The sequence below is a fragment of the Ochotona princeps genome, chromosome 12 (assembly GCF_030435755.1).
Source record: "Ochotona princeps isolate mOchPri1 chromosome 12, mOchPri1.hap1, whole genome shotgun sequence".
NCBI classification, from domain to species: domain Eukaryota; kingdom Metazoa; phylum Chordata; class Mammalia; order Lagomorpha; family Ochotonidae; genus Ochotona; species Ochotona princeps.
Window position 1 is genome coordinate 10,218,776 of NC_080843.1, and position 21,915 is coordinate 10,240,690.

General features: G+C 51.2%; 1 protein-coding gene across 1 annotated transcript in view; it reads left to right on the forward strand.

Moving 5' to 3' along the window:
• STK24 (serine/threonine kinase 24) overlaps nt 1–21,915 on the forward strand; it is an 86,203-nt gene that overhangs the window by 22,770 nt on the left and 41,518 nt on the right. Inside the window, exon 2 of the mRNA XM_004577383.4 lies at nt 9,709–9,939. Within this exon, the coding sequence (XP_004577440.1) occupies nt 9,709–9,939 (231 nt within the window). The remainder of the gene's footprint in view (nt 1–9,708; nt 9,940–21,915) is intronic.

A 21,915-nucleotide genomic window follows, 5' to 3' on the forward strand; every position in this document is an offset into this window, starting at 1 on the left:
AATAGGAGTGTCCTTGCCTTGTGTGGCTTCTGGCCAGCACTCCTGACCTAGAAGTGCCCAGGCTGCCTGCTTGCTGCTTTCTGGCTGTTGGTGTGGGAGGTGTGTCTGTGCATTGCCCCCTGCAGGCAGTAAGGCCAGCCCTCAGGCACTGGCAGTGTTGGGTGCTCAGCTGTCGCCCCAGGGGAGGCCTCCTCTCACTCCCTGCTGTGTTTGGCAGACAACCCCCTGGCAGAGCTGCTGTGTAGCAGGAAACATACCTCTTGTGTACATGAGGGTAGGGCAAGTTCAGGCCTGAGGGCATCCTCTCTGGGTGCCTGTTGTGGGTGTTAGCAGCAACTGTCTGGGGACAAGCAGGGGCTCCCTGCCTGCAGCCTTCGGAGTGCCAAGGACTGTAAAAACCCGCATCCTGGGGGATAGCCTGCCCTTCCCTCCTCTCTCCAGGTCATCCTGGGACTGGCCCCAGGGTAAAGCCGGGAGGGCCACCGACCTGTTCTGCCACCCCAGTGAGCCTCTCTCTGTTCCTCCTGCTCAGTAGCTTCTGCCGAGGGCTGGCTGAGTTGTTGAGGAAGGATGCTCTTGGTGTGATGTTCAGAGTGCCCACGAGGTCATGTTGAGCAGCTGGGGGTGGGAGAGGGAGCCTGGGCATCTCCATTTGTGACCGAGGAGGAGGAGGCATGTTGCCGAGACTGAGAAGCCGCTCTGGGTCCTTGGGTGGAGCTTGGGGAGTCATGCTGGGCTTGTCACCAGCTTTGCGGGCCATGCACATAGGGTTAGTTCACAATCCTTTTGACAGTCTAAGCTAAGGGCTGTACTAGTGAGGGAAGAGTGGTTTTTAGATTTTTGAAAGACTTGAGAGAATATCGAGCCAAGACTCTGGCTTGTGAACTGCCCTGCTGGTCACCATGCTGTGGGCACAGGACAGCTGCCGCGGGACCTGCCTGCCTGTCCTGGTGCATGCAGGGCTTGTGGGAAGCATAAACGTGGCTGACCCTGGGACCCCCTCAGGAGGAAGGAATACTGGATGATGGTTTTCTGTTTCCTGTGGGCAGGATAATGTCTGTTTCTCTCGCTAGCACTTCACCTTTGTCCATGACCTTAGCATTTCTGTCCCAGCCTCTAAAAGCCTGTGATTTTCAGGAAACAAAACCAAATTTATTGACTGAAACCTGGTTAGAATGGATTCCTAGGATGGTCACAGTTTCCTGATAACTCACACTTGTTATTGCCGGTTTTTGGAGATGCTGGTGGGGCTGAGTAGGTGCACCTGCTGTGAGTTAGAGGCCATGTCAGATTTTGCATCTGCTGGTTATGGTGTTCCAGTGTGGTAACGGGGGTGAGCCTTGGCTGTTAGGTACCTGTAGCTTTGGCGTACCTTCATTTCCAGGGGCTAGCCCACAGTGCATGGACAGACACGGGTCTGCACAGCCCCACCTCCTGACTATGGGCTTTTGCTTGGCTCTGTTGTGAAACTTGGCTTCCCGTCACACGGAGCTGCTGTGAGACCTGCGACCTGGCCTGCTGCGTTCTTGGAGGGTGGTGTGGAGCTTTGGAGCCGGGAGCTGCAAATGTTGGTTAGTGCACATTGTCCCTGTGGGACGGTCAGAGTGTTCTCCATGGCTTCTTGTGTTTTCGGTTTTGATAAAGGAGGTGCCAGTATTCATTTCCTAGCACAGTATGTGATTTATGTGGAACACATTGTGTGTTTTTCAAGGGTTCCCACTGAGAAAGCTGCCCTATTCATTACCTCACAGGAGCCTGGGCTTCATCTGTCAGCCCTTCAGGAGCTTTCATTGAACCAAGTGCTGCAGTGGTCACTGGGAGCGCAGGGGAGGCGCTAGGGCTGGACTGGGACGTGCCCTGGGCCTTGGGGCTGTGCCGCGAGGACGCCTGGTTCCTTGGGGCTGCACTGTTGAAAGGAAGCCGCACATGGCTGAGATGACCGGGCAGAGGGCCAGGCCTGTTGGTGCGGGGACTCTGGGAACCGACAGGCATTTTGTTCACTCCATGTGGTGCCAAGGAAAAATGTGGCACCGTGTGGATCCTGGGGGCCGCCCACCTGGACGGGCTTGGCCAGCGTCAGTGCTGTCGAGGCAGGGCCCTGTGGCTGTCCTAGCTCCAGAGCGTCCAGGGTCACATTTCCCTGAACCCTGACCTCGCAGTGCTTCCGGCCAGGGCAGTAGGTTCACCTACGTGGTGTGGTGTAGGAACTTGTTCTTTGATTTTTGATGTTTTTAAAAATAGATAATTCACATATTTCTTGTTAGCCCCAGCAGTTTCTATCTTAAACATCCATTTAAAGGTAGTAATAGATGCTGCTTTTAAGATTCCTCTAAATATTAAGAAACAGAACGCAAAGAAGTTTTCCTTGGTTGGAAACGGTGACCTGGGTGTTGAAATATATAGTAGTTGACATTTGTTTGCCCCAGTTTTTGTGTTTTGTCAAATACATTACAATGTTTCTTCAGATTTTCTTTTAGATGATAATATTTTTTAAGGTGGAATTTAAACTGCACACTGGGAGGAAATAGTTTGTCATACCAAATCGCAGGACTCATGTAACACCTTTGAAAGAGCTCTGGCAGCTAAGGTGAATGCTGCCACAAAGGCCATGATATGTATGTTTGTTTGTTTTAAGATTTATTTGTATTGCAAAGTCAGATATACAGAGAGAAGGAGAGACAGAGGAAGATCTTCTGTCTGTTGATTCACTCCCCAAGTGACTGTAACGGTTGGTGCTGTGCTGATCCGAAGCCAGGAGCCAGGAACTTCTTTCTAGGTCTCCCACGTGGGTGCAGGATCCCAAGGCTTTGGGCTGTCCTTGACTGTTTCTCCAGGCCACAAGCAGGGAGCTGGATGGGAAGTGGAGCCGAGATTAAAACCAGTGCCCATATGGGATCCCGGCGTGTTCAAGGTGAGGACTTTAGCCGCTAAGTCACGCTGCCAGGCCCAAAGATACTTTTCATCTGGTAATTTATTCCACAGTAAATCAGCCAGATTACTGAGCCACATTGAAGCCAGGGGCCTGTGGCTTCTTCCAGGTCTCCTGCATCGGTGCAGAGGTCCAAGGACTTGGGCCGTCTTTCACTGCTTTCCCAGGTCATTAGCAGGGAGCTTTATTAGAAGTGGAGTAGCCAGGGCTTGAACTGGTGCTCATGTGGGGTGCTGTCAACTCGGGCTGGGGCTTAAACCTACTATGTGGCTGTGATGGTTCCTAATTTTTTTTTTCCTAAACAATTCCGATTATGTACTTTTACTGGGTGGGTGAATTCCTTTTCCTCTCTTGGCCTGGATTTGGGAGCTTTGATGGGAATGTTGCATGGATGGTTTCCCGGGCACAGATGTAGTACTGATGTGGGTGGGATAGGTGGTGTCAGCTGCTGCTGCCGCTCTGTTGAAATCCACGGCCCTTCTCCTGAGGGCCCCCTTGTCCTTCTCCTTGCATGTCTGCAGGGTGACTGTTCTGGCCCCTCCTGCTGTTTGTGTGACTGTCACCTGTATCTGCCAAGACTGGAGTGGGGAGGTTTGCCTTGTGGTTTTCATTAGCATCTTTTTATGGTTCATCACCACCTTGTCTGGATGCAGGTGTCACTGCCCGCACGAAGCGGCCAGCTATTCAGAAAAGCCATCTAAAAATTAGAGGGCTGGTTTCCGTGCTCAGTGAAGCAGACGCAGGGTTAAACAGACAAGTACAGGCACACATGTCACATGAGAATTTGTTCCATTGAAATTGTCGTTTGAGTCTGATTTCTCAGCCTCAGAGTCGATCGATGCTTGATGTTGTTTTCCCTTGCAGCTTGTGTTGAAGTTCAGAGCCCATGCTCTGCAGGTGGCCTTGTGTGGAGAGCTTGAGAGTGCTGAGCCAGGGGCCCTGGATGTTGCCTTCCCATGGTTGGGCTGCCGCGGGGAGGAGCTGAGTGGGCTCCCCACTGGGTGCTCAAGGCCAGGGCAGGTTTTCACAGGTGCCCTGGAGAGGTCGAGGGAGCCAAGTGCAGGCTCGCCCCCGGGGAAGTGCCCATTTTGTCTTCTGTCTGTTCTGGTCCACTATTAAGTATCCTGAACTTAGCTTTGATTAAGTATGGTTTTTCTAAATCTTACAATTAAAAACAAACTCTGAATATGTAGGAAGTCTCAGAATTTAGCCAACTATAATTTAAAGGGGTATGATGAAAAGGGTGAGGAGGATGTGCAGGGTAACAGTGGGCATTCCTGCCCGGCACTTTTCATGACCCCAGCTCTGCCCATATGCAGGGTGGGGTGTTCCTTAGAATGGAGGGGGATGGTCTTGATAGAATTGTGTATTTGGTTCCTGCCTGACTCCATTTTCTGCTCCTCCAATAGTAGCAGACTAGCTTATAAATGAATTGAGTCCTCACCACTCTGGAGACATCCAGGAGCATGGTGCTGGCATCGGTGGGGGCTTCCGTGCTGAAGGGCAGGCTGGCAGCTGAACCCATGCTTCTGGCAGGAGCCCACCCCAGTAACAGCAGTGGTCCCCTGACCCGTCTCTGAGGGTGGGGCCTCATGGGCTGCTCCCCTCCGGTGCCAGTGCCATGCTGAGAACCTTCTGCCTGGTCAGAAGCAGGTGCTGCTTCCTGTTGGCACTGGCTGTGCCAGGGAACTCTGTGCCAGGAACGAGATTTTCAGCTTCTGGTTGCCTTTCACCTGGTTAGAGACTATTTTAGAAATTTTAATTGTTGCAACTTTCTATCACAGACTTTCCCTGAGAGTTGAAAGCAGCTTTTAAGGTCACCTGGGGTTCATGCTTTTGTCCTCTGTCCACTGCCATTGTCCTCTTCTGTGTCCCCCACAGCTGAGCCAGCTTCTTTTTTTTTTTTTTTGCTGCCTTTCCTTGGTGGGAGGGGTAATGTCCCCCAGCTGTACCTCGCAAATGACAAGTGGGTGACATTTTCGGTGTGAAGCCAGGGCCCCCAAACCACTAACATCTCCATGTTCTTCACCCGAGGGTTGTTGCTCTGCGAAGAGTGAGTCTCTGGAAGGGAGTTGGGATGCGGCCTGGCTTCCCTTTATCACAGGAGGCTGTCCCCTTGGGAGCAGTGGCCCTGGGCTGCGGTGGGTGGATTGTAACCCGAGACTGAGGCCAGTGCTTCGTTCAGCATGGAGTTTTCTGGAGAACCCATGACTGGTGGAGCAGCACCCTTGCTGCCAAGTGATCTGTTCACTTCTGAGAGCAGAGTCTAGTGGCGGAGACTGGAGGTCCCTTTTGGAAGTGGGCATTCCCTGGCGTTGGTTTCCTGCTGGCCGCAGGGTGGCACAGTGGTCAGGAGCTTCTGAAGCACTGGCAGGGGACTCGGCTGTGTGTAGTGCCCTGGTGACCAGCTCATGGCAGGTGCCTCCCTTCTTGCAGGAACATCTGGTAGCGTTGCAACTGTGCATGGGAGACCACAGTGTGACCACTAACTGTGCAGGTGGCAGCCTCCTGGGGAGATAGTGAAAGACTGAAAACTGCTGTTTTTCTGAGCTTAGACCAGGGGGAAGGGAAAGAGGTAGTTCATGAGCCAGCCAATGCTTCTCCCAAGCATGCCTGTTAGCACCACCCTCCCCAAGCCGGGACTTCCCTGCTGCCCATGGCTGTGGCAAGAAGTCCCTCATGCAGTAACCTTCAGCCATGGTGATTTCACAGTGTTCCTGGCCCCTTCATGTGGCTGTGATGGGTGGGAGTGCCCAGGCCTGGGTTTTCTGGGAAGAGCTAGGACAGCGGGACGCTTCTCCACATCCTGTAGCTGGCCAGGGGTTAGAATAGGCCTTGGTGCTTCTCCCATGTGGCCTGCCCAGTAGGCTTGTCGACGGGAGCTAAATTACCAGGCTATCAGCGAAAGCTGTGGGGTCTCTTGAGGCTCAGCCTTGGAAACTTGTGACCTCACAGGAGCTCTCAGGGCTGGCTGGCCAGCCAGCCTGGAGGGAAGGGAAGTTAGACTCTGCTTCCTGCTACAAGCTGCAGGCACAGTTGAAAGGGGTGTGGCACAGGGCATGGGGTACATGCTGGAGCCCCCTCTTCCCCTGCCCACCTCCTGTGACATGTGCTGCTCTCCCACTGTCTGCGTGTCCTCCTGGGCCTGTCCGCCTGCATCAGGACTGGATGTGGAGGAGCTGCTGGGGACTTGCCTGGCCTCTCTCCCTAGGAGAACTGTACACTGAAAATCCTACCATTTCAGCCAGCAGCAACAAGCAGAAAGAGACCCCTGCCTAGGTGCTGCCTTTCAGAGAGGAAGGAGTGGGGCTGTGCAGTCACAGGCCCGAGCGTTTGGGGAGTTGAGCTCTGCATTTGCCACTGCCATTGTCCTCTTCTATAGTGAAAGAGATCAGCTAAACTCGCATCAGTTTCTTCTGTTATTGGCTCGTGAGGGTCCCGGGGGTGGGGTGGTTGGTGGGGGCTTGGGCAGGACTGTCCCACCTCCCTCGTGGTGCTGTTCGCAGTGAGTGGTTCTCCAGGGGTGGGCCTGGGCCCTGGAGCGGGCGTGTGTTGCTCAGGAGCTGTCTAATCCTTATCCCCCACAGCAGATGGAGTGAGTCAGGAGTTGGGGTGCAGCTGGGTGATCTAGGGTGCAGCAGACCTTGTTGGGGATTCTGCTTCTCACCAGGTGCTCCTGGAACCAGTCCTTACCCTTGTCAGCAGGAGGTGCTGTCCTGCCTGCGCCTTTCCAGGCCTCAGGAGCTCTGAGTTAGGGTGTGCTCTGTACAAGGTGACTGTCCTTAGCTGAAATGCTTGGGGCCAGAAGTGTTTGAGATTCTGGGGATGCTCAGCTCGCAGAATCAGACTGGAGTCCTGTCTGTCGCTGTCACTGTAGCATTTTCCTCTCGCTCCGGACACTGCCCATCAGTTCCATGCTGTCCGCTGTGCCCAGGCGCAAGGCTGCAGAGGTGAGCAGCACGGGCTTCTCACAGCGCTGCAGTTTGTCCTGGGCAGGGGCAGCAGGCGAAGAGCGAATTCTGTTCATTCACCTTGGGCTGGAGAGGTGTCAATGCTTGATTGTAACCCATCTCTGGCAGGGCTGGAGCCAGTGGCTTGGCAGTTATGACACTCATATTTTTCCTAAGGGCAGGTGGCTCTTGGTCAGGGTCTGCCCTGGGCATGATTGGGAACTATCCCTGGTGTTGGCCTGGCTGTTGCTCCTCAGTAGGAGGGGCGGGAGCCTAGAAGGAGCCCTGGGGGCATGTCCTGTGTTAAGGGCTGACCCCTGGAGAGTCTGCATGAAGATTCTTAAGTGATGGGAGAAGATGAGCTGAAAGCTGGTCTGTGGGTGCCAGAGTGCTGGAAGGTTACCAGGAGGTGGGAGGCGTGGTTGAGACTGAAATGCACAGGGGTGGCTCTGCCCTGCTAGTGGCCAGAGGCAGATCAGAGCTGGACTGCGGCAGGCAGGTGCGCCAAGGGAGGGGATTGTGGTGAAGCGGGGCTGTCGGGTCCAGCAGGGCAAGATAGGAGAAACCTAGCATGTTGCTGGGGCGCAAGCTGAGGAGAGGCTGCTCGTGGAGGAGAGACTGCTCGTGGAGGAGAGAAGAATGAGTGCCAAAGCCCAGCTTTTGGGGTTGGCCTTGAAGAAAAGGAGGGCCACCCTGCCTCCGGCTGGAGGGGAGGTGAGGCGGTGAGGGAAGGGTGCGGGACTGCCAAGTTCACAGCTGCTGAAAATGGACAGCAGCTGCTTACTACCTCTGTGTGTCATTACCCTTGAAAAAGGGGGTGAATGTTTGGGGTGTCCCTGGCATCCTTTCCTTCCAGCAGCTGGCATTGGAGAGCGGGGTGCAGGTACATGTTCCAGGAGTGTGCAGGTTGAGTGGGATCTGAGGCTTCCACCTGGGATTCTCTGGCATCCTTTGCAGACATTCTCAATGTGACTTTGAAGAGTGCTCAGCTGGTGTATTCTGCAAGCTTGAAGACAGAGGGTATTTTAGGGCTGCCCACAACTTCATGAACAGTCTTCACTGAAGATAATAACCCTGGGCTGTGACTGCTGGCTGTTGACCGTCCTGGCAGAGCCAGGGACTTGGATGGTGTCTTATGGTCTGGATTAGGCGTTCAACCTTCCTGAGTGTGCTGGTTTAAAAAAAAAAAAAAAAAAAAAAATCTGAAATTCAACTCCAAAATCGAGAGTGGTTTAACAATGGCTCAGAAGAATCACCCAGTTGATGTTTGTAGTGCAGTACTTCAAGTATGAATAAAGGTCAACAGTTTCATTTTTAACTCAGTGGTTGCTTGTTTAGCTTCTTAGGAGCCAAGTGGGGAAGGGTCAAGGCCAGGTAAGACTGCGGTGCTTTAGTCCTTGGCTGCCTGAGGGTATGCACTGCAGGGTTGCCCCTTCCCCTGAGGGACAGGCTGTCTTAGGGATCCTTTCTTCCTGGCAAGCCCTAGGTGTATTTCCCTGCTTGTGTTTAGAGATGGATGGTAGGTTTCATGAATGTGGTGGTTTTCGTGCATGGCCTGACATGGTGTCCTGTCCGTGGGGGTCCAGGAGTGCAGAAAGCACAGCGGGGCCTCCCATGAGAATTGGCCTGCCTGGCTTCCGGGAGCCCTGGGAGCACCAGCGAGGGCTTAGCTCACGTCACTCATGGGGCCTTGGAAGCTGCCAGAATACCGTGCCTGTGACCCAGCTGGGTCACCACTCTGGGGGCAACCCCGTGCTTTCCCGCTCCTCATGGATGTCTTCCTTTCCTCTCTTCGTGTCCCTTTTTATTTCCATGTCTTTGGAGGAGTGACAGATTTTGGCGAGTTGGCCCAGCAACCTCTTCCTGTGAGCATGGTTCTGAGGAGTGTGTTGGGGCTGGTGGCTCTGAGCCAGCCCTGTCCTGTGAGTGCCAGCTTGTCACAGGTCCTTGGTGCTGTGGGTGTTTGAATTGCTCATCTCCTTGTGCAGAGGTGGGTCGCCTCCTGGGGCCCAGCCTCAGTTTGGTGACAGGCAGCCACTTCCATTGTCCCTGCAGGCCACCTGGATTGCCTGCAGAGCTCAGGATGGGTGCTTGAATCTCCACGAGCCACTAGGGTCCTTGGGATGGTGTGTTGGCAGGTGTGCTGATGTTCTTGGTGGTAAATACTGCAGGTGGAGCCACAGGTGTTGACAGGTGTGTTTGGCTTCATCATATTGATGGCGAGGAGCCCTCAGAAGCTGTTTCAAGGGCACAGCATTTGTGTGACACAAAAAGAGGCCTCTGCTGTTCCCTGAGCCGTGGTGGGACTGCTGCTGCAGGGCTGGGAGCCGCAAACATAACTGAAACTTTGTTATGTCCCTGTTGAGTGAGCTTTCAGGCATGGCCAGCCATGAAACCATAGGGTATGCCTTTTTATCCTGTTACATAGTGTTTTATATAGGACAGGCCATGGCTTAATAAATACCCAGTGGAGTTGAGGAAAATGCGGAGATATAGTAGGGGAGAAAAGACTTCAGAAAATAATGTATTTTTAAAGATAAACTCATAAATCTGTTCTAACACGTTCAAATAAACATTTAGATTTTTATTTGCCTTGTAGAGAAGCTGGAGAGTTTTCCAGTTTTTCTAACTAGATGGGTGTTCACTGTTGTCTGACACAGTGGGCAAGGCCCAGAAACCTCACTGGCAAGCCTGAAGCACCGTGCTCACGCCAGCCTGGCCCATGACCTAGGCAGCTCATCGTCCTGGGGAGACGGTGGGCTGTGATGTTCGTAATATTACCCATGACTCTAAGAAGTGTTCAATTCCTTTTCTCTTTCTCTTCTGCAGAATCTGAAAGCAGACCCAGAGGAGCTTTTCACAAAACTGGAGAAAATTGGGAAGGGCTCTTTCGGTGAGGTGTTCAAGGGCATTGACAATCGGACTCAGAAAGTAGTTGCCATAAAAATCATTGATCTGGAAGAAGCAGAAGATGAGATAGAGGACATCCAGCAAGAGATCACTGTGCTGAGTCAGTGCGACAGTCCCTACGTAACCAAGTACTACGGATCTTATCTGAAGGTAGGCTTAAAAAAACTGCGCGTGTTTCCCGTGATGCTGTGCTGGACCACATCCTGACTGGTGCCCGTGAAGGACTCGTAGCAGGCTAGCAGGTTATTGGAAGGAGGAGAGATGTTGGGATATGGCTTCAGTTTCGTCATCTGAAATGTTGTCTACGGGAATATGTTTTTTGATGAAAGTATATGATGCTGAAATTATTTTTCATGTGATTAAGTATTTCTGAGTAAGACTTGGTCGCCCAAACTAGTTTTTACTAAATCAGTGTGTGATTTTAGGATAATTTATGATTGGTGGGAAAAGTCATCAACATGGTTTAATTTGATGCTCTTTTTAGAAATTCCTGCTGACAAATGATGAATGTATCTGAAAAACCTTGAGAAAACTAAGTGAATAATCACTAGTAAAGTAGCAGTTACAGTTGATAAGGCTCCACAGACTGCCTTTGATCTTGAAGCAGTTCTTTTTTTTTTTTTAAAGATTTATTTATTTTATTACGACGTCAGATATACAGAGAGGAGAGACAGAGAGGAAGATCCTCCATCCAATGATTCACTCCCCAGGTGAGCCGCAACGGCCGGTGCTGTGCCGATCTGAAGCCAGGAGCCAGGAACCTCTTCTGGGTCTCCCACATGGGTGCAGGGTCCCAAAGCTTTGGGCGGTCCTTGACTGCTTTCCCAGGCCACAAGCAGGGAGCTGGATGGGAAGTGGAGCTGCCGGGATTAGAACCGGCGCCCATATGGGATCCCGGGGCTTTCAAGGCGAGGACTTTAGCCACTAGGCCACTGTGCCGGGCCCGAAGCAGTTCTTAAAAAGAAAGGTGATTTGCTTTTGGCTTGCTTTTTGAGAAGCAGAGATGGAGTAGAACCGAGGAAGCTCCTCCTATCTTTTGGTTTGTTTCCTCAGTATTCACACTGTGGCTGGGCCGGGCCAGGCAGGGAGACGAGAACTCAGTTGAGGCAGGAACCCAACTAGTTGAATCATTCCCAGGTCTGTATTAGCAAGGGAACTGGTGCTGGCAATTGAAGCTCAGCTTTGAGGGTGGGTTTGCTGTTTAGCTGTTAGGCCTAACTCCCATACTGTCACTCAGTTCTTTTTAATAGATTTGATAAACAAACAGCTTTCTTGCCCTCCATGAAAATGTTTTTGCCATTTTAGATGTAGGGTGATCCTGCTGTACCACAGAGAAAATTGAAAATGTCTCTTAGGTTTTTAGGCCTTGATGGGGGCTGGTTTCACTGAACTTGAAGATATTGTTTTGACACACCAGTACATATGAGGGCTTGGACTGGGTGCCAACTGGGCTGGGCTAGGCTTTAGCCCCCACCAACCTGAGCTGGAATTAGGGGTGCGCTGGGCTGGGCCAGGCTGGGCCAGGCTATAGCACCCACTGGCAAAAACTAAGGTGAGGCGGGCCATGGCAGACTGGGACATGGCGCCCAACCAGCACACTTAAGACCCGGGGGTAGGGGAAATGTGGAGGGCTCCCCTGCTGAAACATCACTCCCACTGGAGAGCATGAGCTGGGATGGGGGCAGACCAGACGGGCAGGGCTACAACACCTGTGGGCCTCATGTGGACTAGATCAGGGAAAAGCCAGGCTGGATTGACGGCAAGCATAGATCAGAGTGGGTGAGGGTTGGTTGGACTTTGTTGCAGCATCAGCTGGCAGATGCTGGCACTGGGGGGCTAATTCTGTCAAGCTAAACTGCAGAACCACCTGGAAAGCGTGGGCCCAGGAGGGAAATAGTGGGCACCTCCCTCTTGAGTTACCGCTCCCACAGGAAAGCTTGAAAAGCAGGACTGGGGCAGAATGGCTAGACAGAACGACACCCACCAGCATGTGTGTGGGCTGGATAATGAGGCAGGTTGGGTTGAACTGGGCTTCAGTACCCATTGACATGTACAAGAGCTGAATGGGATGTGGGACAGACTGGACGAGTCTGCCATGCCTAGTGGCAAGTGCAGGAACCAGGGCAGGGGGCGGGCCTGATGGGGTTTTGGGGAGTCACCCTGACTAGGCTGCAGCTCCCACTGGTTTGTGTGAGGGCCGAATGTGTGGTGGTCAGAATCAGGCTGGATTGTAACACCCAGCAATGTGTGAAGGGAGGGATGAGGAAAAGGAGTAAGAAGTAGTAAGAAGTGTTGCTGTGGTGTGGAGTCAGTTTGCATCTTCACAGGGCAGAGGGGAAGCACTGGCGAGCATACAGTACTTCCCCAAGGAGTGCCAAGATGGCCCGGTGAGGAACAGTTAGCTGACGAAGCTTGGGCCGTCCACTCTGTCAGTGTGCTCTGGGAAGTGGTCTCAGTACCAGGCTCCAGTGGATTCCCAGCTGCCGTCCATGCGCTGTGCTCATGCTGCTTTACCACTTTAAATTACAATTTCAGGGACAGGAGGTGTGGCTGAGCCCCCTAGGTTTTTGCTGACTTACACCTGTCGTCAGTGACTCAGCGATCTCAGCTTGAATAGCTCAGTTGTGGCCAACAATAGTGTTACTTTGACCGCACCTAGCTAGAACTTTCATCCTGCCTGAGTCTTTCCTTCTAGAACATCAGGTTCCAGATCCGCGAGGCCTTCATCGAGGACTGCCTGGTGAAGCTTGTCCGTATAGCCCAGCTGCTGTCCTGAAGCCCATGGGCGGTCTGGCTCTCGCTGACTGGAGATGGCTCTGAGCAGCACTCGGTTGGGAACTCGGGCCCTTCCGCATTGTCATTCTTTGTCTCCACACACAGACCTGCTTGGCCTTAGGTCAGTGTGAGGGGAAGGTGGAGTCTCCCGTAGGGGGAAGTTCCACGTGCCCAGGCCTAGAATGTTTCCCCCTTATCTCAGTCCATGCCACCTAACCAGGGCTCCATCAGGTGACTGTCTTCAACTTGGGGATGTCCTTGGTTTGGTTCTCCCTGGATGGAGGAAATGGGCCTGGTGCCCAGCTGGCCGGTCTGCCCAGTGCCCTTGCTCTGTGAGCACATGGAGTCATGCCGGGCCTCATTTTCTCCGTTGCCTGCCTTCCCTTCACATGAACAGGTTTATGAATTTCTCTAAAGTGCTCCGTATGTTTTTCTGGGCAGATTACATTGTCCTTTTTTAATTGTGAGTGTGACAGGAGTGTCAGGAATAGCATTGCCACTGTGGACGGCTACTGTTGATCTGAACATGTAAAGCTATCCATTGCCCTACTGCATGGCATGGGGTGAGGCCGTGGTGCAGGCAGGCTGCACGCTTGTGCACTGGAATTCCGAGAGGTTCCTCAACTCAAGAGTGGCCCAGGACCCTCGGCCCTCTGCCCTTGGCCTTCAGCCCTCAGCCCCTTGGCCTTTGGCCTCGGCCCTCTGCTTTCTAACAGGGCAGAGACTGTTCATCAGGCAGAAAGGCTCAGGAAGCTAAAATCAGCTTCCAAGTGAGACATGCAAAATTCTCAAACGAACCTTTGACCAGAAGTTTGAAATGATTGTGTCCAATGTGATCTCCATTGCCGTTTGGAAGTGTTCCGCGGAGTGTGTGCAGTCTTGTGGGAGGAGACTGGGGAAGACCCTAGGGCTTCACCTGGGCTAAGGACGGTCCGCAGCATCCCCGGCTGAGGGGAGATTACCAGACACGGGCTTCCTCACTGTTTGGGTGAGCATTCACAGGCCTCATTTTGTTTGTGTTGCCTTCATCTGGTCTAGAGAAGGGGCTTGGCCACAACAGTGTGCTGGCCGCTGCCGAGGATCGGGAAAAGGGGAGAGCTAATTTTGATCATGTGACTGTGATCAAATCACGATATTGCTTTGCGGCATATTTTCCATGCCAAGATGAAAACAAAACTGTGAGTAACAACTGAGTGGTGGTGGCTAGGGGAGGGAGAGGGGAGAAGGAACAGTTCAACAAGGCCGTCCATGTTTGTATTGACTGATACGTGGGTAGAAAGGTCTAGAAAAAAGATCATGCTCCTTCATTGTAATTTGATTTGGGGGAAGTTAAACCAGCCGGAATGTTTGGCTACTTAGAAGCTACCACGTCCCAGTTGTCACACCACTGAAGTTTTCTACCACAGAAATGCCACCCACAGGGTCAGAATGAAACTGTGCAGGGTGGTGTACAGGAGAGATCATTTCTTTGGTCTTCTTTTAAAATTAGACTCAAAGCTCTTAAGAGCGTTTGAGGGGACATTGTGGGGGCCGGGACCATTTGGTGCTCTAGGGGATACCTGCATCCTATGGCTCAGTGTCGGGGTTCAGGTTGCAGTTCTGCTCCAGATCTGAGCTTCCTGCTGCTGCATATCCCAGGGGACAGCAGATGGTACTTCGGGATCTGGGTCCCTTCCACCCACATGGGAGATTCTAGGTTTTGGCCTGGCCCAGACCTTCCTTTTGTAGCCACTGGGGAGGAGCCAGTGGATGAGAGAGTGTGCTCTCACTCTCTTGCTTTCTCTCTGCCTTTCAAATAAATGAATTATAAAAACAGAACACTGTGGTGCAGTGCGGGTATTTGTGCCTGCTTTTTCTTATGCAGCAATTCTCAAGTTTTGCTTGTTTTCATCATCAGTATAAATCCCTGGATATTTTTGTTTTAAGGTTGCCAGCCAATCGGAATGGCCACATTGCAGTCCTCTTGGACTTGTGGTCCAGGGTCTACTCACTTGCTGTGGTTTCTCTACTGTTGGGGTGCTCGTGGGCAGTGGGCCTCCACAGCAGCATGGCAAAACCATGCAGGGCTGCTGAGGTGATGGGCGTGCATGTAAGCTGCCTGGCATGTCAGAGGGCTGTAGCAAATTTAATAAAGGGAAGGTTATCCATGTTCTCAAAATGACTGAAAATTCTTGTGTCTGAAAACCAGATTAACATGTTAAAATTGAGTATATTGTTCAATACTCTCAAGCAGAAAGTTGGTTTAATCAAAGAAAAACGGATACGAGGCTAGAAGAAAAAAAGGTTTGCTTTTCCGATTTTGGCTAGCAGTGGTGGCATGGCTGTATGTTGAATGTGTGTTCATGGTGCATTTCCAGACTCACGAGCAGGTTTTTTTTTCAGATCCTGAAATCGGTCAGGGCAGTTTTGACCTATTCAGTTCACCAGCAAGCTGAGGTCAGCAGTTCCCTTGAAGAATTTTAAAAGTCATGTACTCTCCCACAGTTGAGTTATTCTGCTATGGAGTAGAGGTTGTGTGGTGACATTACAGATCTACAATCATCTCAGAAATTTTTCCAAGTGATGTGCTTGGCACCTTCTGATTTGTCATTTGTCCCTCATCTTTTCTCGGAAAACAGTGGTTCCTGTTGAAATAGGAAACCCAGACATTTTCTCCCTGGGGAGAGAGTCAAAGACTTACTGGTGGACGTGGCTGCCGAATCTCTGAACGAGGCTGCCATGTGGGTGCATGCACCTGCTCTGGGCTGCTTGCCCCAGCCTGGCTTGATGGGCACCGTTGGCACAGAAGTTCAGACATTGATGATCGAGAGCCTTCTGTGTGTTACTGCCAGAGAAAACTCGCGGATGAGGATTCTCTACCTGGGCCAGTATGCTATTGTGTTATATACAGTGTCATGATCTCTATCTCAGAAAGGAAATCCTGGCTTAGCTTAGCTACATGGCAATGAACTCATCTTGCTGGGAGAAGTGTTCACTCCTAACCCTTTCTCCTAGCACCTTCTTCAATGACTTCCAGTCTCAACCTCTGTAGGATTGCAGCTGATTTCTCATTTCTGAAAGCATCTTTCTAAAACAGAATTTATTGCTAAGAGTTGCAGAGGACCAGGGAGAAAGAGGAACAGAAAGAGCTGTTTTATCTACTGATTCACTCCCCAAATGGCTGCAGACGGCTGGGGCTGGGCCAGGCCAAAGCCAGGAGCCTGGCACTCCATCCCAATCTCCACATGGGGAGTTAGGACCTGAGCACTTGGGCCATCTTCTGCTGCTTTCCCAGGCATATTATCAGGGAGCAGGATTTGAAGTGGAGTGGCTGGAACTTGAACTGGAGCTCATTTGGGATGCCAGAGTTAGAAGCAGTGACTTTAAGCTGCTGTGCTGTAATACTGGCTCCTCCGTAAACATTTTAATTCACATATGTGCCTGCTGTATCTGGAGTGTTGTATGCCTCACTTGCTTAGAAAGTATAGGACTTCTCTTCCATTTATACTTTTCCTTCACCAGAGTCTCAGCGGTATTTTCATTGAGGTGGATAACGTAAGATGCTGTAATATTGTATATTTAGACAGATGATTTGTACTTTATTTGCACTGGAGTCACCAAGCCCAATTCAAAGCACTAGAGAAGGACTGCGCTGCCCAGAGAAGAGGGTCTGGAGTGATGGATGTAGTACAGAGAGAACAAGACCCCCTAACTCTGGTGCTGGCTACACAACATGCACCTTCCCTCACTAATGGTCTGAGTGTTGCTACTCAGGGTGGGGCCTGGGATGTCCCCTAGCACACAGGGCAGCTGTGGCTGAGAACTGACCCTCCCATGTGTCAGTAGGGCCGTTTTTAAGAAACTGCCCTATGGGCCCAGCACGGTAGCCTAGTTGCTAAAAGTCCTCACCTTGCACACATTAGGATCCCATATGGGCGCTGGTTCTAACCCCGGCAGCCCCACATCCCATCCAGCTTCCTGCTTTTGGCCTGGGAAAGCTGTTGAGGACAGCCCAAAGCCCTGGGACCCTGTACCCATGTGGGAGACCTGGAAGAAGCTCCTAGCTTCTGATTGGCTCAGCTCCAGTCATTATGACCACTTGGGGAGTGAATCATCAGATGGAGGAACTTCCTCTCTTTCCTCCTCTGTGTATATCTGACTTTGCAATAAAAAGAAATAAATCTTTAAAAAAGAAAGAAACTGCCCTGTGGGCTGAGGGGCCGTGCTGGGCCCAGGAAGCTAGATGACATTGCTGGGTGGTACCTGGGATTCTGAAACTACCCTAAAGGACCCTTTGAACCACATCACGCCCAGCGTGATTTTATGCAGGCTCAGTGATTATTGCAAAGGCATCCCTTGCACACAGGCTGGGAAAGCAAAGTCTCCAGCAGCATGTGGAGGTGGCAGCATCCAGAGACTTCTGGTTGCCTCCATTCTGGTGTTAACAGCAGGGATTGTTGGCTTATCTGAGCTGGTGCTGGACCTGGGTGTGGCCCTGTGCCCATGGTGGGCTCGGCCCTGTGTCCCGCTAGAGGCTGTGTCTGGGCTGGTGCTGGACCTGGATGTAGCCCTGTGCCCTGCTAGGTGGCTGTGTCTGGGCTGGTGCAGGACGTGGCCTTGTGTATTCCCAGAATGCAGTGTGCTCTGCCAGGAGAGACAGCCCCTCCCTGCACGTGCTCAGTATGGGCAGTTCTTGGTTCTCCCTTAAGCCCTGTATTCCTGGCCCAAACTTTAATACTACAGGTGGGTTTTGATTCCTGGAGTAGAGAAGTGGACCTGGATTTGTTTTCTGGCATACTTGATGAGTGATGTCAGAAGTAATTACTTGATTTTCAATCTTTCTTTGAACTGTCCTTTTCTTCCTTTTTACAATATATTTGAAAGGTAGAGTTACAAAGGGAAAGGGAGAAACAGATCTTCCATCTTGGTTCTCTCTCCATTGGCAACCATAAATGGAGCTAGGTGGGTCCAAAGGGAAGAGGCAGGAGCTACTGGGTCTCCCATGCAGGTGCAGGGTCCCAAGGCCTTGGGCTTTCTTCTACTGCTTTCCCAGGCCACAGGCAGAGAACTGATCAGCGGTGGAGCAACCGTGGCATGATGTGCTGTTCTTAGATGAGAGCAGGGACCCGTTCTTACTGATGCCCCTCTGAGCTTTGGGTGAGCTGCTTAGCCAACAGAAGGATTTGTTTTACTCCTTCAAGTCAGTTTTGGTCTTTTCTGTTGTTGGTCATTTAACAACTTCCCTTTTATGGGCTCTTGTTGAGTGTTGCTGTTCAGCTTTTGCAGTTCACGGAGTCATCTCTCTAGAAGATCCTTCTGTTGCAATGTGTTTATTCACAGGAGGTTAAGTTTGGTGTACTGCATGTGGGTTTATTTTCCCCTACTGCATAATTATTTATAAAGTTTATCTGCAGTAAAAGCCACCTCTGAGTGATCAGTTTTGTGTGTTTTGACATGTGTGTAGAGTCTAATAAATAGTACCACTCATAGGCTGCAGAACAGGTCCAGCTCTCGCAGAATTCCCAAGACAGCCCCCACCCTGGAGTCAGAGTGGACAGCATGTACTGCTTCCTGCGGGTTATTGTGCTGTGTCTGGGACTTGTGCCCGTGGGTTGGCCTGTGTTGTTTGCTGCTTTTCATTGTGGCAGGTACACAGTTAGACCATGAAATTAGACAAAGCACATTGACTTACTGAGATGCTGGGTTGTGCCAGGAGTTCGACAGTGGTCTCTGTTACTACCAGCATTCCTGTACTATTTCCATGGGCGTGTGAGGTCTTCATTTCTGCAGTGTGAATGCTAACAGGTGGAATTGCTCAGATCCACCTCCAGGGCAGCTGTATCCCATGATGTTATCACCAATACTGGGGATTGGCAGTACTTTTTGGCTAGTTTAGTGGGTGTGCACTGGCATTTCATTGTAGTTTTGTGTGTCCATGGTGAGTTGGAGTGTACAGAACTTCCCATAAGGCCTTGACTATTGCTGTGCTACACTCGAATGCCTTGCTCTCCCTCTGGGGAGGATTTTCAGCTCAGATAAATACAGTCTGGTTGGTGCCTCAATCTGACCAGTTCGTGCTCCCAGCTCACAGGAATGTTTTGGGGAGGGCAGGGTGGGTGGGTTGTGTTCTCTCTCTTTCTATGTTTTGTTTTGTTTTGTTTGTTTTTAAAAGAAAATTTAGTGAGCTATAATTTGTATTTTCATTTAGATGTTAACAATCCAGTGGTCTCTAATCTGTTCGCTTTTGCCTTGATCAAGGTGATGCTATTTCATCTCCTGTGGCTGGCTGGTCCTTGTGTTTGCCTAGGAAGCAACTCCTGAGCCGCCTTGCCTCTCTTTGCTGAGCTCTTTTTTGGGTGGGTTGATGAAGATGGAATTAGTTCCTTCCCCACCCCCCCAAAGGAATAACTGAGTTAGGATTTTGTATGTTGAAATCTTGACCCTAGGGGTTTTATGCATATTCTTGGGAGTCCTGTTGCCCCTGCTGTGATGCTTCTCTTTGGAGAAGTTAATCTGTGGGTAGTAGTTTTTGTCTTTCTCTTTGATTGGCTATCTAGGACAGGTGTTTGAACCAAGCCTTTACGTAGAACCACTCACCCTCACTGGACTCTTGATGAGTAAGATTCTGTGGTCCCTCTGTGTGACGCACTGGGAGCTGTCCATAGGTCTTCCCACAGCCACAGAGGCAGGGGTCACATTCCTGCAAGCAGCTCCTGCCTGAGAGAAGGACAACAAGTGACACACCAGGGAGCGGTCACAAGTGGATTTTCTAGGTGTACAGTTCCTAGGGAGGTGTGGATGCACTTGACACTGGTGACTGTCAGGCAAACCAAGCAGTGTTGTGCTGGATTAGGCCCTTAGCTTAGTTGCTGAATCTGCATTATGCCCCACTGCCCTAGTGGGAGATGGGCTTCTTGGTCTGTGCTGTGCTTGGGCTTCCTGCTGTCCCCTTGCTGCTCGGAGCCACCCAGAGCCACCCATTGTCTGCAGCTTGTACTTGCACACAGGCCATTTCTCAAGCTTTCAGACGAGGTTGGTGGAGGGTGGGAAGGATTTTCGAGTTGTTAAGCAAGTGTGCTGAGGTGTGGATTTGGTTTATGTGGCACAGTTTGATAGCAAACATTGGTACTTCAAAAGCAGCAGTTGACAGGAGAGTCTTCTCTGAGAGGCATGCCATGCCCAGCTGCAGCGGGAAGCCTGCCTGTTTCTCGCCTCCTGTGCACCTTGGTGGACCTGTATTTCTCTTTGTAAGTTGAGCTCCCATTCGGACACAGGCAGATGGATTGACGTTTCACCCGAAACTTGCTTATCCTGAGAGTTTGACAGACATGGGTACAACCTCCTGGGTCCTGCTTCTCCTGCTGTCCGTCTTGGCTGTCCCCTCAGGGCTTCCCCAGGGCTGTGTGGACCAGTGGTGTTGGAGGTGTCCACACCTCTCAGGGCTGCCTGGCAGCCTGCTCAAGGGCCCCACAGTGAGGCTGCATGGCAACCCCAATTGGGTTCCTGAAAACTCAACTGTTTATAGTCACTTTGGATAATTACAGACTCCAGCGTCTGAAGCTACACATGAGAAGTGTGAAGAATGTGATATAAATATTGCTGGAACTCTCTGCCGTGGTTCCCTTTCTGTTTTTGTCTGTCTTGTATCTTCATTTCAGAATTAAAGCAATCACCTGCTTGAGCACGTTGGCTCTGGGACAGAGGTTCAGTTGGTTACCTTTGGTGGATGTGCTTGTTTTACACATTGGATGTTATAAGAAAAGGTGGGCCTGGTATGTGATGACAACACGTGAGCTCCATTAGGGCCAGGCTCCACAGCTGGATGGCGGTGGACAGGCATGGGGAGGCGCCTCGGGTTGAGCTGCTGGGCTGTCATGGCTGCGCTCCCCCTCTGTTGGCCTGTCTAGCCGAGTCCTTCCTGCAGGATCCATGTAGCTCCTTGGTGACCGAGGGAGTTAGGACTTGTTGGGCTCAGTAGGTATCTGTGCAAACCTTCAGGGCTTTGGCTGCTGCTGGGGATGTGTAGGAGGCAGTGTCTCCTAGAATTGTCTGACTTGCTTTAATTGCGCACCTTGGGTACGGCCTCCCCCTCACAGCGGCTCTGAGCACACCAAGGGTCAGGGTGGTGACAAGGAGAAGCTGGTATCTCCTACCTTGTCATACTTGCTTGACAACTGGGTCAGCTCCAGGCTCCAACAGCTTTCCCTGGGGCTTCTGCTAGTTTGCTGTATTTGAAGAATTTTCCTGATAAATGCTTGTTTTTGTAAAAGTGAGTGAAATGAACAAGGGCCAAGAAGTAGTAAATGAAAGGCAATTACTTAGCATGTTAGTGATTTTCCAGTAAATGGTTTTCTGATACTGAGGGGTCTGAGGGAGCCTAAGCTGGGGGAATCACATATACCCTGTTACTTAAGCAGAATGTCAGCCCGCCGCGGTTGGAGCAGGGAGACCTGTGCAGGTTATAGGTAAACAGCTGGGGAGGCGTCCGGGGAGCCCTGAAATCTTTCAGGAAATCTTGAGAGCACCTAAAGAGACTTCGAAGATTATCCTGTTGAATTTCTTTTTATGATTTGTTTTATTTTTATTGGAAAGGCAGATGTACAGAGAGGAGAAGAGACAGGAAGATCTTCCGTCCACTGATTTACTCCTCAGGCAGTAGCAATGGCCGGTACTGCAGCGATCCTATCAGGAGCCAGGAGCTTCCTCCAGGTCTCCCATGTGGGTGCAGGGTTCCAAGGCTTTGGGCCGTCCTCCACTGCTTTCCCAGGGCTTTTGCAGGGAGCTGGATGGAAGTGGAGCAGCCAGGGCATGAACCAGCACTCATATGGGATTCCAGCATGTGCAAGGCGAGGTTTTTAGCCACTAGGCTCTGTTGATGAGTGTAAGTCAGTTACGTTCAGGTCTAATATCAATATCAATAGGTAGTAATTTGGTCCTGTCATTTTAGCAATGGGTTGTTCATCGTTTCATTTAGTCTTCTGTTATTTTACTGGAATGTTCTTCACATTTGCCTTTGGTTTATTTTTTTTAAAGATTTATTTTTATTTTTATTGGAAAGGCGGTTATACAGAGGAGGAGAGACAGAGGAAGATCTTCTGTCCAATGGTTCACTCCCCAAGCGGCTGCAATGGCTGGAGCTGAGCCAATCTGAAGCTAGGAGCCAGGAGCTCTTCCTGGTCTCCCACGCAGGTGCAGGGTCCCAAGGCCTTGAGCCGTCCTCAACTGCTTTCCCAGGCCACAAGCAGGATGGGAAGCTGGATGGGAAGCAGGGCTGCCGGGATTAGAACTGGCGCCCATATGGGATCCTGGTGCGTGCAAGGCGAGGACTTTAACCACTATGCTATCGCGCCAAGCCCTGCCTTTGGTTTTGGT